The sequence below is a fragment of the Arthrobotrys flagrans genome, assembly GCF_004000055.1.
Source record: "Arthrobotrys flagrans strain CBS H-5679 chromosome Unknown unitig_15, whole genome shotgun sequence".
Lineage (NCBI taxonomy): Eukaryota > Fungi > Ascomycota > Orbiliomycetes > Orbiliales > Orbiliaceae > Arthrobotrys > Arthrobotrys flagrans.
The window spans coordinates 4,987,437-5,009,653 of NW_027137545.1; the positions used below are offsets into that span (position 1 = coordinate 4,987,437).

At 44.9% G+C, this 22,217-nt stretch overlaps 7 protein-coding genes across 7 annotated transcripts; 6 read left to right on the forward strand and 1 right to left on the reverse strand.

Moving 5' to 3' along the window:
- Positions 1 to 249: 249 nt before the first annotated feature.
- Positions 250 to 1,137, forward strand: DFL_001362 (uncharacterized protein; the record flags this gene model as incomplete). Its single annotated transcript, XM_067629972.1, has 4 exons — positions 250 to 370; positions 421 to 435; positions 518 to 693; positions 742 to 1,137. The coding sequence occupies 4 exons, from the start codon at positions 250 to 252 to the stop codon at positions 1,135 to 1,137; spliced, it is 708 nt and encodes a 235-aa protein (XP_067495940.1).
- Positions 1,138 to 2,068: 931 nt separating this feature from the next.
- DFL_001363 (uncharacterized protein) lies at positions 2,069 to 2,416 on the forward strand (the record flags this gene model as incomplete). Its single annotated transcript, XM_067629973.1, has 1 exon — positions 2,069 to 2,416. The coding sequence occupies one exon, from the start codon at positions 2,069 to 2,071 to the stop codon at positions 2,414 to 2,416; it is 348 nt and encodes a 115-aa protein (XP_067495941.1).
- A 4,952-nt stretch (positions 2,417 to 7,368) lies between these two features.
- On the forward strand, positions 7,369 to 8,561 carry DFL_001364 (uncharacterized protein; the record flags this gene model as incomplete). The annotated part of the gene is made up of 3 exons (XM_067629974.1): positions 7,369 to 7,399; positions 7,462 to 7,510; positions 7,610 to 8,561. 3 exons carry the CDS (start codon positions 7,369 to 7,371, stop codon positions 8,559 to 8,561), a joined length of 1,032 nt encoding a protein of 343 aa, XP_067495942.1.
- Positions 8,562 to 9,914: 1,353 nt separating this feature from the next.
- DFL_001365 (uncharacterized protein) lies at positions 9,915 to 10,652 on the forward strand (the record flags this gene model as incomplete). Its single annotated transcript, XM_067629975.1, has 1 exon — positions 9,915 to 10,652. One exon carries the CDS (start codon positions 9,915 to 9,917, stop codon positions 10,650 to 10,652), a length of 738 nt encoding a protein of 245 aa, XP_067495943.1.
- A 3,326-nt stretch (positions 10,653 to 13,978) lies between these two features.
- Positions 13,979 to 17,231, forward strand: DFL_001366 (uncharacterized protein; the record flags this gene model as incomplete). The annotated part of the gene is made up of 5 exons (XM_067629976.1): positions 13,979 to 14,208; positions 14,467 to 14,544; positions 14,612 to 15,571; positions 15,625 to 15,914; positions 15,973 to 17,231. The coding sequence occupies 5 exons, from the start codon at positions 13,979 to 13,981 to the stop codon at positions 17,229 to 17,231; spliced, it is 2,817 nt and encodes a 938-aa protein (XP_067495944.1).
- A 434-nt stretch (positions 17,232 to 17,665) lies between these two features.
- On the reverse strand, positions 17,666 to 20,557 carry DFL_001367 (uncharacterized protein; the record flags this gene model as incomplete). The annotated part of the gene is made up of 3 exons (XM_067629977.1): positions 17,666 to 18,459; positions 18,517 to 20,359; positions 20,438 to 20,557. 3 exons carry the CDS (start codon positions 20,555 to 20,557, stop codon positions 17,666 to 17,668), a joined length of 2,757 nt encoding a protein of 918 aa, XP_067495945.1.
- Positions 20,558 to 21,015: 458 nt separating this feature from the next.
- Positions 21,016 to 21,492, forward strand: DFL_001368 (uncharacterized protein; the record flags this gene model as incomplete). The annotated part of the gene is made up of 1 exon (XM_067629978.1): positions 21,016 to 21,492. One exon carries the CDS (start codon positions 21,016 to 21,018, stop codon positions 21,490 to 21,492), a length of 477 nt encoding a protein of 158 aa, XP_067495946.1.
- Positions 21,493 to 22,217: the final 725 nt, after the last annotated feature.

Consider the following 22,217-nt stretch of genomic DNA (forward strand, 5'->3'; position numbering starts at 1 on the left):
CCCTCAGATGGGATCTGTCGCATCTGCGGCGGAGAGCTCACTATATTTGCAACTGTCGCGGATATTTCGGTGGAGAAGGCATTGGCAGGTTTTGAGCTTGACGTTCATTGAGTATTTGCTGGTAACGTTGCATATTCCTTAGTTATTGCCGTTGGAGTTGCAGCTGGGGTCGGGTATGTTCTAGTTGGGCTTGGTGCATTATACGCGCTTGGGCGGGTGTTAGTTGCGGGGTTTGTGGTGGGGAAGGTGATGGAAATGGGGGCGAGGGGTGGTTCTAGGGCTAATTCGAGTGCGCTACAAGGCATTGTGAATTTTGTGGCTAGTTCTAGCCTACTTTATCGATATAGCTCGAATCCAACTTCCGACAGATGTAGGCAGCCCCGCAGCGGTGCTTTAGACGAAACTGCTAACGCTTCCAAGGCCCTACAGAGATACGTAAACGATCGAAGTCCCTTAGTAGAGTTCTAGATTCTCGTTGAAATACTCTACGCTATCACAAAGGAAATATATCAACCAGTTATCTATCTCTACGCTACCAGAGTTATCCCACATTTCTACCATCGCAAATATAAGGAGCTCTCTTGTTATCCTTCTGGTGGAGGATTGGTAGAGAAAAGCATCGTTGGTCTCTGGGTAGAAACTCTGATTTTCGGTGGGGTTGTGTACTTCGACCGCGGAAAGGATGGGCGACAAGTAAGATTCTTCTCACATGCATTCTGCCGCAACGACTAACTCGCAAAGATCCATGATATCTACCTTCACTCTGACAATCACGGAGATAATCTATATAAAGTTGAGAAGCGAGATATTATATCTCTCCTCAAACGGTTATCGTCAGCCAATGAGATGGTCATTACTAATCTAAAATCATCCGGCTCCCCAATATCCATCCTTGACGCTCAGAACCAAGGGATCTATCAAGCAAAAAACCTTGCAGATTCAAATTTATACAATATATTGCTAGTTGCTCTCGGAGCTTCGGGCTTTCAGCGATACCATAGAGATACGACAGAAGGACCTGGTTACTCTCCTACAGAATTGACACACCGGGAATACAAAGGATTATTAATGACAGATGATATGGCCCGTAAGATCCGCGCTCGTTGGATGGAAAGGTCAAGCTCTTCAAAAGTGTAGTGGTAAGATATGCGTCACCTGTAGCTCCGCCAGTTGGTTTCAAACTCCAGAGTTTAAGAAAGCGGCAGCATGCCAAACCCATTTTGGAAGACTTCCTTATAGAATAAAATGGATTTACGTAGCTGCTTGATTGCATTTAAGCAGGTCCGAATATCCTAAAATCTCAGCTAAGTCATCCGCGGCCATGTCTAAAACATAATTAAATTCTTTCGTTAGTTTCAGAGTCGGGCCCAAGTATATTGCGCATTTAGCATAAGTCTTTAAGCATTTTATTATAACTTTCAGATGATATACTTGTGACGAGATGCTCATTCCAACAATCAGAAATAAATCGACTTTATTTCACCCCCTATATTTACACTTTAGACCTATAACAGCGGCGTAAATATCAAGCGTATCTCGAAGATCTTGATCACCATAAAGCAAGATGTTCAGCCTCATACCCGCAACCTGTGTCTTCCTCAGCCCCCTTCTTGAAGCCAGACGCCTCGAACTGGCGATGTCAGGAGACGTTCTATGGAATGCGGTATCCGAAATACCACATGACAACACACGATCTTCCTAGAAAAGAAGTGAGAACACGACTGCCGACGGCAGGCTTCGAAATAGGTAGCTACAAGCAGAACTGCAGAGTTTTCACGGTGGGACGTCCTCTGGACGCCTGACTTCATGTATATCAAATGTGTATATATAGCTACCCTCCAGTGACGACTTGGATTGGCACTGGATAATCTAAGTTGATTCTACTCCCTGGGATACGACCCTTCACCCCTCGAGCGCCCTCGACAAGCTTTGTAGTACACCGTAGCTTGACAAGCAATCTCTCAGTCTACACAAGGTGGAAATTTCTCAATGCTCAAAAATATTAACGTCAGGTTCTAGTGATAAAATAGTTAGGCTTTAGGATACTACCTCGTGGGTTCCATTGCAAATGCTGAAGAAGAACAATGACTCAGTCCTCGCCATCGCGCTCTCCCCCGACGGCAAGGTGCTGGTGTCAAGTTCTGATAGAACGCTCAGGCTTTGGGATGCCGTTTCAAGGAAGCTGTTACAGACATTAGAGGGGCATAATGGCTGGGTCTACGCAATTGCATTCTCCCCTGATGGCAAGGCGCTAGTATCAGGTTCCAGCGACAAAATAATTAAGCTTTGGAAGGCCGGTTCGAGGGTGCCGGTACAGACGCTGAAGGGGCATGAGGACTGGGTCCAGGCTATCGCGTTCTCTCCTGATGACAAAATGTTGGCGTCAGGTTCTAGTGACAAAATGATCAAGCTTTAGGGCGCCAGTTCAGGGGCGCCGCTGCAAACGCTGAAGGGGCATAATGGTAGGGTTACCGCCATTGCATTCTCTCCTGATGGCAAAATGCTGGCGTCAGGTTCGTATGGTAGAACGCTCAGGCTTTGGGACGCTGCCTCGTGGGTACCGCTGCAGACGCTGAGGCATTATGACTGGGTCCTCGCCATTGTGTTCTCTCCCGACGACAAGGTGCTGGCATCAAGTTCCGAACACATGATCAGGCTTTGGGGCGTCGTTTCGGGGAAGCTGCTGTAGGGTTTCATTGCGAAAGATGGAGTTAACAGATTGGCCCTTTCGAGAGACGGCCGATATATTAATACCTAAGAATAATCATACTCTTATTAGTCGGGCGAGTTTTTTTAAGTTTTTAGTGATGTAAACTAGCATGATACCTGGTTAAAGGATTTTTTTTTCTTTTACTATATAAGGTCTTCCTGGCTGTCCTCCAAAGCTCCCTGTCTGTCACACGTGCACCCGGCTCCTATGGCTATCACGGCTATATCAGAGAAACTCAAGCGAAAGTTTACCCATCAATAGTTTAGGAAAAGAACTTCCAAAATATTTAAAAAGCTGAGAAACTACGCTAGATTTACAACGCTAAAATATTAGTAATTATATAACAGCCTAATAACCAACTATATGCCTACTACTCTTTATTGTTACCATTACGGCCACCTACAAAAGAATAAATAGTATGTCGACCATCCTATTAGGCGAGTATTGTGATAATATAGGAAGGAAAACGCGTACCTATTAGCACGGATCCAAGGGCCCACCGTTATTATGGAGAAGGTGGAGAGCGATGGTATAAATAGTAATAGATTGCTTGGTGCCGTTGTAAACACGGAATTAAATTCTCAAAAAAATTGAAAGTGGCTAAGACAGGAATTATAGGAAACAGGAATGTACTTTAGCAAGATGGTTTCGAATAGAATGGGGCCTTAGAGTCCTATGCTACAACATTGGGGCATCGGACAATGCGTAGACACTTCTAGCTCGGAACCATGGCATTGGTTTATATACCTTTTCAAATTAGCTCGCTTTAAAAATATACATTTAAGACAATCATCTATTAGGAGATTTATATTCATCAAGCAAAAAATATACCTCAAAGAGTGCTTAAGTTCTTCATCAAGATATTCTTACTATTAATGATCCTTGAGACATATAACCTTCTCAGTTGTATAAAAAACAGATATTAAGGCGACCTAGCAATTTCACTAAGCGTAAAAAGGCTCCAATAATCTTTAAATAAGATGGCTTGTTATCTAAGTATAGACTGGATGTAATAGCAGCGCGCTCAAAGCCCAACTTACTAGGTTCAGGTTGAACAAAGCTAAAATTCAGGATAGGCGCTGTCCCCAATCGCTTTCTGATATCGTGACTATTAATGTTGTCAAAAAAAATGAATACAAGTTTCTCGTAAAAGCTGACATCGCTTTCGTCCTCATAGCATTGTTAATTTTTGATTACGAGCAAAATACTCTGCCAGAAGTGGGCTATTTAACTCTTTTACTTTAAAGAGACTCCCATAGACTTCTGCAATAGATTGCAAAATTTATTCCCATCTGTCCTTAAGATTAACAATATCTTTCTGTAGTTTTAATACTCGAATCTGTGCAGGACTCAGCTTCCAAGGTGCGCGCGGGTTACGATCTAGGCTCATTAACCCAATTTACAGGAATAGTTCGTCGTTTCTGCCGAGGCCAAGGTAACCAGACTGCGTATTCACTTAAACTTTACTAGGAAAGTAATAACACATAGTTTTAGGATCAAGACATCCCATTATCTGCATTAATTAGGTTCAAGTAGATTTATTTTTCTTATATCAGTATTAAGACAGCAAATAATAGGATAGTGGCTCTTACCAATTATAGCATTAGCACAGCCTCAGTGAAGGGCGTAAGGTGTCAAGTCCTCCTTGAAGCCAGCCTTCATTCCACATTTTAAAAGAATAGTTCGATAATTTTCATCTAACTAAGCTTTATCTATAGCACATGTCCCATCCCTAGAAGCCTTTTGGAATATAAGTTAATCTAAAACTAACTTCTTAAAGCAATAAACTTATCCATTCCAGAACTTAAGTATCTCAAAAGAGAGTAAATCTTCTAGAATAGAAAAAACATTATCAGCGAAAACGAAAGCCAGGAAGTTCAGGACAGAATAAAAAGGCAGTATTATAATTTCGTTCAATTGATACAAGATGAATGTAACCCTGTAGATAAATTAATCGCGGTTTTATCAATAGTTCGGAGTCGGACACGTACGGCCTCTTCTTGAATCTCCTACCCTTATAAAGGGTATTAGTAAAAAGAAGTACAAGGCGGATTTTATTTTGGAAAGGAATTTTGAGAAGGAAATTCTAGGTTTCTTTAGCCACAAGCTTATAGTTCTGATTTCGAATGTTTAATTATCTGATATGCTATAGTGTTAATGTAGTCCGTAGTTGACACCAGAGAACCAGGCTGAGCGGATGTGTAGCTGATTAGTTGCGTAAGGAGGGCCATCTGAATATGATATTGTTTGTGAGCAAAATTTTCTACATCATGACGCCAGAGATATTCCAAGAGGGCGCCTAGGTCTCGGTCGCAGAACGTGGGCATCGGCCGCGAGTCCAACTGAACCTCCCCAGTGGCGATAAGAGGTCCGGCTTCGTTGAGCCACTGAATAGGTATGTCAGTTGCAGAACACTGATACGTATTGATATGGCAACAATAACTCTTGTATGTACTTTAATGACTGACGTACCAATAACCTTGTCCATATCTTCGCCTATAATGTTATAACGGTAAATCTGAAAGCATTTCCATTGTGTTTTGAGGGTTGACTGGCATAATTTTCGTTCCTTCGATATATGCACCATCTAAATAAGAAATGTAAAATAAATTTCTGGCTCTTTTCAGGCAAGTTTCTTGACGTAAATCCAGATAAAATTAGTTAATATACCTAAATAGTGATTAACAAGAAATTTTTTATGAAGTTGTCCGCCCACCTTTTGCTTACTTCATCCATAAGCGTTCTAACCCTTTTATAACCCTTTCGGAAGATGGCGCATGTATTTTTTAATATATGAAGCTCGGCTGGCCTAATGATTGTCGCATTGTTATGTAATCCACGCCATTGGATGTTTGTGATTTTATGACAGTAACTATTCTGTTAAGTTGTATGCATCTCTATATGTCCCTGAACGAGAGCTATTATGATGTGATCAGTGTAGTGAGGGGTAATTTACCTGAGAGAAGGGCGGCATATACAGGAGGTCGGATAACATTAAATAGGCTTATGTCATCGCGGATAGTCGGGGAATCCTATTGTGATACGGGTCTGTGATGCCTGAAAAAAAAAAGATTTTAACAGTGATGTGTTGTTGGTTTTGAGCGAGCCAGTGCATCCCAGTTTAGAGGTCGTGGAGTCCTGAAATGAAGCGAGATACATCTGTAAATGAAGGCTTGTGCTCCGGAATAACCTCCAAACTTGTGTTTATAAGTATCCATGTTACCTTTATCGTGGATACTAGATTCGAGACAAGGGACACTTGTCAAAGACTAGGCTCTCCGCAAAGATCACGCTCTTGAAACAAGTTATGTAGTTGACAATTGGACATGTTCCGTCCGAATCGCAGCAATGAAATATGATTTAAATACACCACCATCCAACTCTCCAAAAAGCATCTAGGCTAATCAGTTAATGACACAAGTAATCTAAGAACTTCAGTATATATAACCTAGCCTAAGAGATAAAGCTGCATGCAATACATTCCTAGGGATTTTATACTCACTCCACACAAAATTGTACCACATTTTCTCCCTCACCGTATGGCTCATGTTTACAGTACGATCTCTCCAGATGTACAGAATACCTAGTTTCCTTGGTTCGTTGAGAAGAGGTCCGGCGTTTCCCCATGTATTTAAGGGCGGAATCACTGTCGCTCGGCAGAGCATCTTTGGTGGCTGAACCCGTTCCGGCTCCGAGACTCATGCAATTATATATGTTGTGACCATGCAGAAAATTTGTATGAATGTTGAATGCTAAATGCTCGAAATATTCGAAATTTGGAATCCAAGGGTCGGAATGGACAGACATACTGCTAGAGCAGTGTCGTTTTAGGCTTAGATGACAACTGCAATTGGCCGTGACGTTTATTAAAGATAGATTAGTTAATTTCGAAAGATGCAATGCTAGATCTATAGATCAAAGGAAGCCCAATATAGATTTAGTCTCGTGGCCATTGAGTTGCTATGGAGACTGGCCACTTGGGGAATGTCAGCTGGAGAAAAGTAATAAATACCTGCGAGTGGCAACTAGGAACGTAGCTTCAATCTCAAAATCTCTGACGGACAGCCTACTTTCAGTGATTTTAATTATTCGGGCCGCTAAAAGATTTTAAGAAGGACGCCGATCGATATCATAAGGGCCAGGATCAGCCCCGATAATTAATCCGGATCTGTCGGGGTCCTCGAGGCTGTCGGTACGAAGGGCGCTAGGCCAACACGCAACACGGTCAGCCTTGCCATTCACAGGATCCAACAAAAGACAATTAAGGTCTATAAAAGCAAAGGAGGGACCTTCGCCTTGTCGGCAAACATATATCTTTCCAAGATTGCGTTGGAGCTGAATAGATACAATTGCCTTTAAATTGTCTTCTAGTTCAAAGTTATACAGCACGCCAGTGGGTAATTGGACACAGCACTCATCTTTTCCAAAAGCAACTCCAGTCTGGTCTCGTAGCCAGACAAATCAAAGTGTTGACGCCCAGTCTGGTCTCGTTTCCAGTCTTACATCTAATTGATTGATTCCGTGGCCAAGCCTGAAAGCTCTTTGCTGCACTGAATTGCTGGGAGAAAAATATAAGATTGCCTGACGCCATCAATATTTTTCAATGGCAGATTGCCCACCTGAAATTTGGCTATCAATCTGTAGCTATCTCGACTATAATGATCTACAATCGATATCAAGATGTTCAAGGTATCTTCGTAGAGTGGCGCTGCCACGCTTGTTTCGTGCAGTTAAGTTCTCGTTGGAAACAGCAGCCGCATTCGAGGAAGGAAATCTTAGAGATATAGTTCATAGCGTTCGGTATGTCAGGATCTTACACTTATACCACAAATGTATCTCTTTCTTATTTCACCTTGGAGTATACGAGTATTCACTAACCATAGGCCGTAAACTCTACAGAAAGGTTACTATAGGAGATGTGGCCGATATGCCCTTAAGCTCTGTCCTCGTCCTACTCCAATCTTCCTGTCGAGCTCTTCGATTTCTTCCAAACGTCAACGATCTAAAGATCTTCTTAACTGCCACCTCCGAGGCTCAGGCAGTGGTGTTTCTCTCGGTCTTCAGGGCTATATCCGAATATCCATGTTACGATAATCTGAGAAGCCTTATATTAGTTTTCAATACGTCCCCACAATACAAAGGTTTCCAGCAACCCCTTTCACAATTAATGGTACATCAGGAATTCATGGGTGGCGGTAGCGCCAAATGTCCGCCAAATGTTGAGTATCTTTCTATATCCGGTATGGCAAATCCTTACTTTGACTTCTCCGTCAAGGCAATGCCATATCCTTGCATTCTCTTCTATCCAACGACGAAAACTTTGAAGAACGTTAAGATCGAAGCCAATTTGATGAATTCCGTGGTGGGGTATATTGAGCCGATGAAATATATAACCTTAGCAACATACCCCTCAGTCACAGAAGTCTGGTTCGTTCAGGATACACAAACCTGCAATTTCCATGCCGCCTATGAAGAAATCTGCAAGATATTCCCGAATACACAGGATTTACGAGTTGACTACGGAACTTCGGCTTATCGCATACCTTCTTCTGCTGCATCAGATACGTATCGGGGTCTTGCGAAACTATCAAAGCTTAGAAGGGCCTTGGTTCCCTGGCTACTGAATGGCGTTGACTCACCTGTCGATCCGAGTCGTTTGGGTGAAGATTTACGGTTTTGGTTAACAGGGGCTTCAGTGCCGAGGTTTACGTTATTGGAGTATATTGACTTTGCATCACAAAATTGTTATTTTAAGGGGGGGAGGGTGTGTAGAATAAAGCCGACAAGGCCGCAGCCTATTGGTGTCTTGAGGCAACAGAGGTTCCACACTCAGGGTGATATCGGATTTTAAGACTGTTCTATGTTTGTATATATAACCCCAGAAGCTTAGGCTTTTCTTATAAGACCCAGCTCAATCATATTTTGCAATAAATGCAACCACTGTGGAAGTCCAACTCGTCTCTCGAGCCGGCGCCATATGAGGAGTTTCCGGTCTGTGTTTAGGTCGCGTGTACTGAGTAGCCAGGTGTCGAGGTACTTGAGGGCGAGTGGGCTGCCGCTCCAGTAAAACTTTTGGGGGATTTCGCCGTCTATGTATGGCGGCTCGACATGGCATTACTTTATATGGTACCCAGAATAGTAAATTTATAAACTAGAGGCTAGTATAGGCGGTAGTTATTGTAATGCGTGGAGCCGCAGCATTGGCGAGGCTCCGCTTCACGAATTCAATTCACTGCCAAGACTGTAAGCCCGAATTCCAACAATGCAACCCACTGTGACAACTTCTCAATCTCGCAGCCGTGGAAATAATTATTCTAACATTTCTCCCATAATATAATATTAGGTTAAATCGTATCCTTTCCATTTGAATTTATAAATAGTGTATAAATCAAACTCAAGATCTCGATCCTACGAATATGTCAAATGAATAAGGACAACTAACCTCCCAGCCGTTAAATTTAAAGAATCTCGGAATTTATCAAGTCTCGGGTAATTTATACCTTGGTAGAGAATAGTAATAGAAAATATACTGGTTTCAAGGATTTACATCCGCGTAAATAAGATCCGATCTCGTATGTCGGTTCTTCACAATACCTTTCGATGTATCCAAGTATTATACTTATATAACTACACCAATTTCAAATATCTCACAATTTCTATTCGCCTTGATACCCATAAAACTCGATAAAAGTCTCCGAGTAGAAGATTAACACCCTTAATAAGTTTTTGGGGGGCCCACGGGGGAGGAAAAGTCACAACCCATTACACAATAAAAACAAAGATAAGGCACCTCGTGATTGCATCGGCGAGACCCGGTTATCGCTAGCTCAAGCGCTTTAGCTAAAACGTCGCAAACTCTGGACACAAATTCCACGCAGAACTGATGTCCGCGCGTGGCTTGGCATATGGATTTGAACCCACATTTTACAACAATCTAACTTAGAACCTGGATTTAGGACCCACCATGGGGACGATAAGGTGCTCATGTGTGCCTCTGAATATAACCAGCGGAAGGAATAGCCACGTCACATATATTAATATTTTTTGTTCGCACGACTGTTGGATCAGAAGTTTCAAAGTTCAATTTTAACGTTCTACAATTTCTCTCAACGCTGCATCGACCTAGTCGTCTAATGTTAATTTCATTAATCTTTGAAGTTAAAATATCTGTCATCGATTTGCCAAGATCCTATCTTCAAGCAATATGATCTTCATACCCCGTGAAATCCAATACCTCATCCTAGATGAAGCCGAAAAATCACAATATACAACTCTCATCTTAGTCTGTAAAGCATGGAAAACCAAGCTTTTCAACAAATTCAAGCAACGTTACGTGCAACCGCACTTCCCTGATGCCGAATATATCGCAACCCATAAAGAGTTGGATCTGGGGCTCATCGCACCAGTACCGCCTAAAAAGGCACCATTCTTGATCCACTCTGCCATTGTAGGGCATTCAAGATATCTAAGAGGTACGGTTAAGCGAATAGATTGGGGAACAGGATCTTGGCTACAACTTGGGGAATATAATGTCGATAAAGCGCCGAAACCAGATGATCCCGCTATATTGGCGGATACGGAGAGGTTTAAGGAGTATCTGAATGATCCTGTTCTCATCCCGAATGCGGAGGATACTATGCTTTCTGAGTGTAAGATCAATCTTGTTACGCGGTATCCGGGAGGATCAAGCCATCAGCTTGCGCGAAGGAGTCAGTCTAGTATGGCGAAGGGAAATCGGAGGGTTTTGGTCGGGGAAGCATTGGGATTTGAGTTTTTTGGTGGGAATAGGTTGTTGACAAGGCCAGAACTTGAAGAGGATCAAGTTATGCCGAAGTGTTCTTATCATATTGTGTATAATTGTGCCCCCGATCCGGATGGTAAAGCAGTTGTTGATTCGGAGACTGATATAACGATATTTCTTCACTATCCTGATTTAGAATAAGCTACGGGTCCGAGGTACATTGGTTTGTGGAAGGGACTGCCTTTACCTATTTATATATATCTATAGCCTGCCGCGCGGCCGCGCCTGAAATTTGAATTTAGGGAAAGCAAAATCCTCCTACCCAGGACCACCCTTGTACATTCTAATGACAGGGTTACAGAGAATCGGCCTATTGAAGGAAACCCCATGGGGCTTCGGGAAATTAAACACTATGGACAAGCTTTTGATCCAAGCTCATAGCGCTTTTGTTCTTAATTCTCCCCCATATAAGCCCTAGTCGATGTAGTGCTACACTAGGATCCTATAGGAATTTGATAGACCTGGGTTCTAAGCCCCGTTCTCTCTCGTTAACAAATAGAAAACAGCGCCTAAAGATCCATGCCACAACCTTACAAATATTGAATCCGTCCAGCAATCCACGGCTTGTTAGCCATTAGACCGTAAATAACCCCTCCGTATCATTGAATCCAAGACTCTAAATCGTGTTCGGGGATCAACTACTGCTTCAAGGAAAATCCACCTTAGGGCTGCGTGCAGTAGAGAGGGGCGACTATTTCGGCTAGCGTCGAGCCATATGTGGAGGTATTCGATTTCCTGGTCACGGGAGAAGCCTTTTGGGCTAGTGAACGGGGGCGGGCCGGACCACGGCTCAGAAGTTAGAAGACTGGTAGGCTTCGAATTCTAGAACCGATGCTGAATTCTTGTAGGCTTCGAATAGTCCATGCGGCTTACATTTTCAAAAGAAAAGAAATTTCGGGTGAACTTGAACCTTGCTTCTTGACATCCGTCCAGCGATCGAACTGGATTAAAATCGCGTGATACGGGCCAAAACTGCGAATGCGATCACGCTATTACTTAAATTTGACGTTGATTAGCTCGATACCGATAGATCGTATGATGCCTTTGGCACTGGGGCCCTATAGTCAATCATTCGTTCTAGTTGTGTGGTTCAGGATCGTCTGTATCGATCTCCCCTAGTAGCATAATCTTTTCGAGCTTCACAAGCACTAAACTCTGGGAACTATCCTATGGTGAAATCATTCCAAGGGCCTAAAAGTCATTCACTGGGGCCGCCGGAGTTCCATATATGGGTACGAATACAAGCTGGAGCATACTTGTATAATGCAAAAGTTTCCCCACCTAGTAGTCCTAAGGGCTCCTGGGATACGAGAATACGAGCTTTAGAAAACGAATTCCGGATTTCAGTTACGGCAAGCTTTAATGCTTGAGATGGGGTATCACATGAATATCCTTTAGTGAAAAATATATCCGGATCAATATCCGAATGCATTGGCATATCCTCTCCATTTCCTAAATAACAGAAAGATGTAGTCGCACCTTCGGAGTTCCCTAAGGCAACGTTTCGATAAGGAAATTCTACGCGCAAACAAGAGGCTACTGTAATAAAATTCTAGATGTAGAGTGTGCCGGGAATGAAGCACGTATATTATTACGCTACGTATTTATGAAGAAGTTCAAATATGGTAAGTAACTGAAACTCAGATCTGACATCATGATCCTTTGGTCGAGTATACTAGAAGAATCGGATATATATATACATATGTAGAGCGAAATTGATATTGCGAAACAGCAAGTTGCCGAATCGTTGGCTCATCTTTCTAGAAAAATACAAAAAGGTTACGTTCGCTGGAATATATTAAAAATTCAAGCTATATTTCCTTGGCAGGTTAGCTGAAGGCTATGTACATACCATTATATTGTAGGGCATCGAATAAACTAGCTATTGGGCTCCTATCGAGATGTTATTACGTTCCTAATGGTGCTTGCTTTCGAAAAATCTCCAGGGTGTTAGACCATCCGGGGCGAACAATTGTTCAGGAGGAAAATTTAAGATACTTCTTGAAGGCAGAATACTAGGGCATCAAACCATCCAATAATTATTCAGCCATATGAATCCAGGGTGACACCCACTTGCGTATTTTTTATTTTTGACCTGACTAGCTGATGCTAGCTCTAGCGGGGAAGACATTGGTAATTGGTGGAGAAACAGGCACTAGAAACATTGAGACCCACTTTGAACTGTCGAAATCCTCGGGACGGATACGTCGACGGAGTCAAATAACCCCACAGTTCAAGGCCCAATTTGTTTTCTTGCTTGGCTGAGCATAGTGGTGATTTCAAGGTCGGGCGAGGCTTTCTTTCCTTGGTTGTGTTGTTTCAACTGGAACGCTTGATAGCTGCCATTAAACCTCAACTCTATGAGCAATTGTTAGGATTGGGGCCAACGGTAAGGGAGGATTACAATGCCGAGGGGCAACGGCGATTGTATACCCCGATGGCTGTTAAATATAGATGGTATTCACCTAGCAGATGGTAAGCAGTTTCTTTGACATTCCAGCTGGAGGTGGGAGGCCAAAGGCGTGTGCTGGTGACGAACCTCGATATCAAGACTCAATGTTTGAAGCTGACAATCATTTTACCCCCGAGGATAACGTTAGTGCACAAATGCAAACCTCCAATTCTATCTATATATCCAATGGATACGAGAATGCAGCCGCCGGCAGATGTCAATATATAAAATGCTACATTGTCGCTTGCACGTAACCCCGAACAAGAATTTTAAGGCTGGCATCGAAGCCACGCAATTCCCCAGTCGCAGATTTCTAAGCATGCACATTATTGGCAGCCAAGCCGTCGGAGAACAACGGATTCCGGAATTGCATGGGTCCGCTGACCCCGCGTGGCCAATAAGACCGTGGGATTTAAGGGCGGAGTCTAATTGATTACCGAACAACCGGTGGGAAAGTGGGCAATGCGAATACGGAATCCGGAGAACTGGCGGGATTCTCACCTTTTCCAGAAGTGGCTTTGTCAGCATATTTGGGAAATGATGTCTGAATCGCGATGCATCGACTTATTCCTCAAGATATCCTCTTTGTTCTCGAGATCCGTCGATAGCTCTTCGAAATAATATACCCAACCTCCACCCGCCTTTCCGGACGACAGTAGTTAGTCCTTTTTGAGACTCAAATTCGACATTTTAACCAACAGCGAGAGGCTGAGCCTAAGGCCAGCGGGTTAACTTTTTTTATGTCCCTCGGTCCGAACGGAGGTCATTTTGCTCTCCTTTCTCACCCACTCCTCTTACGATCTCGGATCCAGCTCTGGTCCTGCATCTGACCCCTTGCACGCCGACATTGCTTGCAGTTTCCCACCCTGACCTGCTTGCCAAAAGTCAAACCTCTCTGCTTATCGCTGCCTCGGCCGTATCCACTCGGAACTAGCATTCTTTCGGGGCGTGTAAGCGTCTTTATTCGCCGAAACACCTTCTTTGGCCAACCTTCGAAATAGAGTAAACTGGAATGATGAACTCCGGGTCATCCGCAACGGCTTTGCCGCCAATTCACTCATACCATCCCCAACACAATAATAATTCCACAGGCTCCAGCTCGAGCTCCTCTGCGCAACCTCGCTCGCCGCCACCGGCTGTAATTCCCAACACTGGGCCGAGAAATACCAAAGCTCGTGCTTGCACCAACTGTAAGACAAAGAAGATAGCTTGTCGGCCGGGGACCGTTAGTGGCGTTTGTGTCAAGTACGTATTTTAGTCTAGAGTTCTTCTTAATATGGTCTAGCAACCCAATTTCGGTATAATTTCACAATGATATCCGCACTTTTTGGTTTTCCTTGTAGACGTCTACAGCTGAACTATATTTGTCACGCTTGCTGCCCATGCATATCTTGTCCTTCTATTTGATATACACAAGATGCTCTGCAAGCTTTGCGATAATATACATGCCAAATATACATGCACTTTCAGTATTAGAAAACTAATCAGAGAATCAAACGTTAGGTGTCAACGAGATAACAAGAAATGCATCGTCGAAGAACCCACCCCCAGGCCGGTGAGGGGGAAAGGCACCTCCAAGGCGTGCGTATACCCATGTCGATCCCTCACAATAATAAGACGGCACACTAACATATATGTATCGTTATAGAAGAGTAGCCGAAATGGAGAAGAAGCTTGACGGCTTAGTCGCACTACTCACCGGCGCTCAATCGATATCATCTAATAATAATAGCTCCTCGTCAAATCTCTCAGACCAAGAACAAGCTGCTATTGGGCTTGCAAATCTCGCACCTTCTTTATCCCGTTCGTATAACCAAAATGGCGATAAAAATGCCATCGCTAGTCTTGTCAACGACAATACCATGCCGGACTTCAATGTGGGCGCCTGCCTCGGTGCTATCAAAGCGAAGGACGACGAATTCCAACTTCGGCGGAAGGAACAAAGAGAAAGGGAGGAGGAAATAGAGCGACGACAGGAGAAAGTCAACTGCAGTAGTTTCAATTTTATAATGCCGCCACCGTCGATCAAAGTGCCGACGGAGGATGTTATTGGTCGAAATTTAGTCAGCGAAGCACAAGCCGAACAATACTTCTCGCTTTTCACAGAGATGTCCGCACATTTCCCGTTTTACGTCATACCACCTGGAACTACTCCTGCGACTTTACGAAGGGAGAAACCGGTGTTGCTGATGGCAATACTGTGTACTGCGTCGGGGATCGAGAAAAGGGTACAGATGGTCCTAGATAGGGACTTCCGGAGGGTATTCAGCGAGAAGATATTTGTGAACGGCGAGAAGAGCTTAGAACTGCTACAGGCTGGGTTGATATACTTGTCATGGTTTCAATGTCACTTCTCGCCGAGGACGCAGATATTCTTGCAAATGGTGCATATATTCATCAGCTTAGTAACGGACTTGGGATATGACCGGAAACCAGACAAAGTGAAAACGCCAACAGGGGTTGTAGGGAATGAAGGCAATGTTCCAAGCCCGATGTTCTCTGAGGCTGGATCAGAAGTTGTAAAAAGCCCGGCCAAGTTAGAAGAGCAGGAATTTAGGAGCAAAGAGATCAGGAGGGCGTTATTGGGATGTTGGTGGATTTCTAGTTCGTAGGTGTCCTTCCATTGGTCGGCCGTTATGATCTTTAACTAAACTACGATAGGATATCTATCGACTTCCGCAAGAGGATACCTCTTCACTTCTCGAATTACATGGGGAGATGCCAACAGTCATTTGTGGATAGCCCAGAGTTTGAGTCGGATAAATATATGGTCATGATGCTCCGGTTACAAAAGTTCCAAGAAGATGTCTGCGAAACTTTTCGGTATCTTGAGCCTGAAATAGCCGGAAAGCAGGATATATTGAGGATTCAAATGAGCTTGAAAGCTTTCCAATCTCAACTGAAGATTATCGAGCAAGATTTCCAATTCCTTGACCCCCGTAACCCGGCTTGTATGTTCGAGCCCCTTCCTCACTCCGCCTCAAGCTCCCCCGCTAACACCATGAATAGTCGATTCAATATACCCCGCTATTTTCGTAATGGGAATCTACCTCCACGAAATCGGCCTACACATGACCCCTCCCCCCCCCTCCACATCATCCTACGCTCCAACCGCCTCCCTAGAATATACCGCCGAACGAATCAACATCCTCTCCGAATGTCTTTCCTACACCAAAAAGTACCTCGACTGCATTACCAGCTGTGAACCCAGTTGTTACCGCAAAATGACCGCCCCCTGCTGGATGCGCATCTCCTACGCCCTCGTCGTCCTTTCGAAACTCGCGTTAGGCGGCTCAGAGCCCGTTGATCTATGCAGTATTAAAGAGAAAACAATAATCCAGTACTCGAGTAAACAATTTACAACTTTAAATCCACATCCAGCTATGGTCGCCGAAGCAGCACAAAAGCAGAAACGACAGTTTATGCGGAAAATGTATAATCCTCATGAGGAGGTACCCAGCCGTAGTCCTACGCCTGAAGCCGAACCACGACCGGGTATAGCACTTATTCCCTCGCCATCTAATGTCGACGGCTGGGATACCTCTGTTGTTCGTGCGGCTGTTAAGATGGAAATATACCTTGACCGAATGGTAGAGATATGTAAAATACTTCATCGACCTTCAATACCCATTCGAGATGAAGATAGAGAAAGGTATAGAGCCAACGGAGTTGAAGAAATCGTTCCGCCAGACCTATACGACTTCGGAATGTGGATGTTTGGAACAATGAAGGAATGGTATCTTGCCATGGTAAGACGAGAAGAAGAGATAGAAGAGGCAGTTAAAGATGCCGTCAGCGCTACACCAGGTAGCATGGTCGGCAACGGAATAGCCGTAAGCGGTAGCGTGGGCGGGAGCATCGTCACCACAACCACAACCGGGACCCCAAACGGCAGTATCATAACAACCGGCGCCGCCGGTAGTGCCAGAACTCGAAGTACAAGTATTAGCGTCACAACACCAGGTGGTACTCCATTAACAAAAGGGTGGACATCACCAACCACGGCATTTCAATCATTAAAAAGGAAATTCGATTCTGATAGGACTAGGGGACCGGGCAATGGTGCTATGGGGGATTATGGAAGTCCTGGAACGAGTGGGACGGGACAGGGTATTAATATTCCAGCGATGCAGCCGATAATGGGGGGATCGGATGATCAGCAAGTGGCCCTGCCGCAGAGTATCGGGTTTGATTTTATGGATCCTGTTGCTGATGACTTTTGGGGGGCGATGTGGAGTAATTGGCCTATGTTTTATCCTGGTTCTTGATCACCGTAGTTAAGCTAGCTTTGGATGTTTTTATTTATATTGGTGGTCTTGGATTTTTTGTATGAAGGTGATTGTATGATAGAGTGTTAGTAGTTTATATATACGCCCCTAATGATCTCGATGATACTTCTAAATTCTCTGCTTCTTTTGTACGAGGTCGATAAAAGCATTAAATTCATTACTAATAAGGATCGAGTTAAGATGTCAACGTTAAACTGCATCATGCATTCACCTGCTCTTCAAAACAAAAAGAACGCCAAATATTGATATCCAAAAATTGCAATTACAAGTTAACTATGTATGCTTTAAGCATTTTTCTAATCAAAAACCCCAAGAAAGAAAGACCCTCCCAAACAAGTACTCAAAACGGCATTAACATATATTCAAAAAAAAAAAAAAAAAAAACGTCTTTAGAATTCATCATGGTATCATGTTTAGACTCCGCCTCCACCACCTCCAAACAGAATCTCATACAAGTCTTTATCCGCCATATCCATCTCCGCGCTAGGGGCTGTATACCCGCCAGGCATACCTCTCATCCCCATCCCCATCATCCCGCTATTCCACGCAGATCCACCGGCCATCCCGCCCATATCCGCAGTACCATTACCCCATTTCACACTCACCGCCGTAGGATCTGTCATCCCCATGATATTTGGCTGGGAGCCGTTATTACCATTAACATTCCCCTTCGGTGAACGGTTTGTATTCGCCCCGTTATGGTGCGGGTAAGTATTTGCGGCACCTGGGGTAGCAGCAGGTGCACTACCACTTCTTATTCCGTCCCTTCCGGCGGATCCGCCGGGTGCCGTCGGTGTTGTTAATGGCGGCGTCATGAGGGCTCCGTTTCCGAAGGGTTTGCTGACTGATACTCTCATGCCGTTGTTGCCCATGTCGTTGTTTCCGGTGTTATTCCATACTAGGCCACTGTTGGAACGCTCCCTCTCGCTTCCAGCATTGGAAGGTGGTGCTGGTGGAATACTACTCATCTCGCATAGCATTTCGACGACTTCCTCTAATAGGCTTTTGAGGGTTCCAATGTTTACGACAGAGAAGTCGATATCGCTGGTTGAGAACTGTGGGGGTCTTGTACCCATTTTCTCTGCCTCGAGGAACTTCTCAAACCCGCGTTTGAGAATGCGGAAAACTCCACGGTAGCGTTTTAGATCGTCGAATTTGCTGCCGACGGCGGTGAGGACGTCCATCGCAGAGCCAAGGTCAGATGATACTATATATTCGTTAACATGTTGTAATTCCCGTCTCAGTAAGACCACATTAGACATACCTTGCTCGACGGTGCAATATCTTCTTCTGAAGGAACTCAAGATTAACACGCTTCTCAGAAACACCAATCCCGCCTTAAATACCCTGTAGCCAATCAACCAACTTATAAAGCTGCTCAGTTCGACTCTCTTAGCAGCGCTACGTAGAACGTAGATTGATGCGAAGGCAATATGTGATAGCTTCCGATGTTCTTGTGAGGTTTGCATAGAGCTGTTGGTTAAATTAAGTCCATTACTTGGCGTATGTGGACTAGACTCGACAGGTCGGTATTTTTCATTGGGTTTGATGAGAAGCAACAATGCCCCATAATACAAACCATCAAAGTAGTCTCTAATGGTATCCCGTAGAACCTGATCTATCGATGCTGGGAACACGGGGAATGATTGTCGCCAGGAGAGGAGGTTGGTTTGGTGGTATGTAAAGTTCTTTGTCGGGTGGGTCATGAAATCGGTTCGGATAAGATTGTAGCGGATGAAGTGGAGGGCGAAGACGTCGAGCGGGTTCTCTTTAGAAAGAGTCGGTAACTTGGCGGTCACATCGGTATCCTGAATGCTGAAAGGGCGGTCTAGGGCCTGACAGATACACCTATCGAGCACATAGGCTGTCCAGAATACCCAGCGTCGTTCCTCTTGTACGCGTTCGTCAACCGGGCCACCATCTTCGCCCTGTACCATATCCATATGATATCCTAAACAGATTGCCTTCCTGATGGCAAGACCTATAAAATGCCATGTCGGACCAGCGGATGGACTATAGAGACTATAGATTGCGAGCAGAAGAAGGGCTCTGATAGTATCGATCGGATCGTCGGTGCCAACATTGGAGCCTTCAGATCCTTCAAGGACAGCTTCGAAATGCCTAATAGCGGCAAAGAGGAAATGGTTGGAAAAGAAGGCGGAATGGGAAGCCGAGTCTTCGTCGAGGGTAATCCCGATTGCGAGAACCATGTATATGATGAAGTTCTTAATGGGAGAATCCGGATGTGAGGAGCCAGAACCGTCGCTTGTAACCGCATGAGCGGAACCGCCCGCTTGGCTAGTCGCCGATGACCCTGGATTATTATCCTCCTGGAGGGCAGAGCGGGCACTAGACACGCTCTCGGCACGCGTCATTTGCTTGGATTGCCGATTTACCCATCCTTCATAGTATTCTTCGATATCCTTACGGTCGAGTACTCGATATCGAAACTGCACCATTCGGAAGTACTTGTCCATGTGTCTCCTACCCGTTGATCCGGATAGTTGGCTCGCCATATCCGGGAGGACGTGAGGGATGGCATCTGCAAGGTCGGTGAAGAATGGGTTTACCCGGGTAGAGAGAGCAGGATTACGGCCGTCACTGCGGATAATGCTACTCAGTACCTTTGAGAAAGTGAAAGGTCCTGATTCATTCGAGTCGCCGATGTTGCTTAGGGATAATATGGACATTGTCGGAAGGGTGGAAACATCGTGGTGGATCGCCGGAGCCGGGAGTTCCATCTGAGAGTTGACAGATGAAGCATGGGTCATAGAAGCAGTAGCGGACAACATAAGAAGGTTTTCCTCCCCGTCGAGTTCCATCCGGCCTTGCATGTATCGGTCCTGCCATGATGATGCACCGTCGTCGAGTTTAAGACGCTTAGATGGTTGGGATTCGGGTGTGCCGTGCTGTTCTCGGAGGGACGAAAGTTTCTCTTGAATATTACTCTCTAGGAATCGGACCTGTGCCTCAAGTTGTTCGATATAGCCCTTAGGAAGACGGGCCGATTGAGCGCCAGCAGCTCGACGACGGTCCGTTACGTCGGGAACATTGCATTGGTGGCCAGATTTAGAGCAGTTGGAGCACGAAGGCAGTTTCCGGTCGCACTGTAATTTGATATCAAATAAGAGTTAGAAGACAAGACATTCAATTAGACTAATTGAAGATGGCATTGTAGTTGATACCTTCTGCTTCCGTCGCCGACATCGCTCGCATGCGATAGGCATTTCGCCTTTCCCGTTGGAAAGGGCATCTTGCATAAGCTGGCTGGCACCCTTTGCAGCCGCAGCCTTATCTTCCGTCATAACTGTCGTCGGAAGGTATGTACCTTGTATATATATATAGATGCTTATAGACTCTGGGCCGCGGGAGGAGGCCAGCAGTGTCGTCGGCAGGTGTCGGTTTTAGGGGCACGATTCGATGGAGGTTGGTGGTTTTGGAGTAGCGTCGGGGAACGACCGAAGAGATTTGCGATGAGAACGGGCTTGGGCAGCAATATAAAGCCTCCCCAGCAAACAACCAGCAACTTCCAACCCAAACTAGCGCCAAAAGAAACGCCGGAACTGCTCCACCAACAGCACACCAAAGGCACAGCACGAGCTTAGCTAATGCTTCAGAGGAAGCTTAAGTTGGCGACGGTCTAGACTAGGTCCCTTTCTTAGTTTGCAAGCTACGCGAAAGGCTACTACGTGAAAGGGGTTGGTGGATTCGAGGGAAAATGAAAGGAAGGGGTAAAAGACCCTTTATCAAAATCAGAATCAAAATGGACACACCCCGCCGCCGCGATGTCAACAAGTCTCCAACTTACAAGTCATGGATGAAGCTATACATCTGCGATATCACGGCTTCTCTGGTGTCACTGAGCCTATCGTTTGCATCAGAATCTACGTACTTCCTCAATGGCCATCCCGTTCGTTGGATATCAATTGTGGGGACTGTCACTTCCATCGACGAGCATGAGAAGAAGATTTCCTTCAGTATTGACGACGGCAGCGGCCAATGCATAAATGCTGTCGCCTGGAGAGACAGTATGACAGGCAAAGACATGCCACGACTACATTCTACCGTCAAAGCCAGGGGAGAGTTGGAGCTCTACCACGATGCATGGCAGTTGAAGCTCATATCACTCGAACTCGACGTCTCGTTGGAAGCCCAGGTCAAATTCTGGGACGAAGCCAATGAAAACCATGCTCGTCTGGCAAAGACGAATGCGAGGAAACGTTCCAAGCATACCGTCTGAAGCATCACCATCACACATCTCGACACATTGCAGATATGTACGGATTATCGTATCTGAACCCTGTGCGTATATGTATAGTACATATATGTATGTGTGCATGCATCCCGAAAAATGTGCCATTCTTTTCTCTCCGCCTATAACCGTCGAGAGAACGAACGCCTGCCTAGCCATTGTGATCCAAGATCGAAAAAAAAAAAAAAAACACATCGCCGTTCGCTGGTCAATTCGTTTTCGTTTTCGTTCGCCTTAGCTTCTCACGATAATGATTAGAAATGGGATTGTCAATGGAAAACGTCCTGCCCAAATCGCAATAGGCAATTGCAAACGCCAGTGTGATAACCCTGCATCCTGGCCTGGTGCTTCGAGAATTTCACCTCGTGTGCACCTGAGAGACAGAGCTACGAGCTTCTAGAGCTTTGACTACTGACGGATCATGTGTCGACATGCAGCTCGAGACGAAAATCCCAAGGGCCGGGGTCCATAAGCTTAACCCAGAGAGCGAAGCTGAATGGTCAGTTCGGCGCTGTCCAGCGACGGCTAACGAGGAATTCGAAAAGTCTGGGATATGTGCATTCTCGGGTGCATCTAGAATCCGTAGCTAGAATCCGTAGCTAGAATCCCCAGAATTGCAATTGCACCGCATTGGACACGAGGACACAAGGACACATGGGTACACATACCATGTACACGGATGCACCCTCGAACGACTTCTCAACGATCTCCTG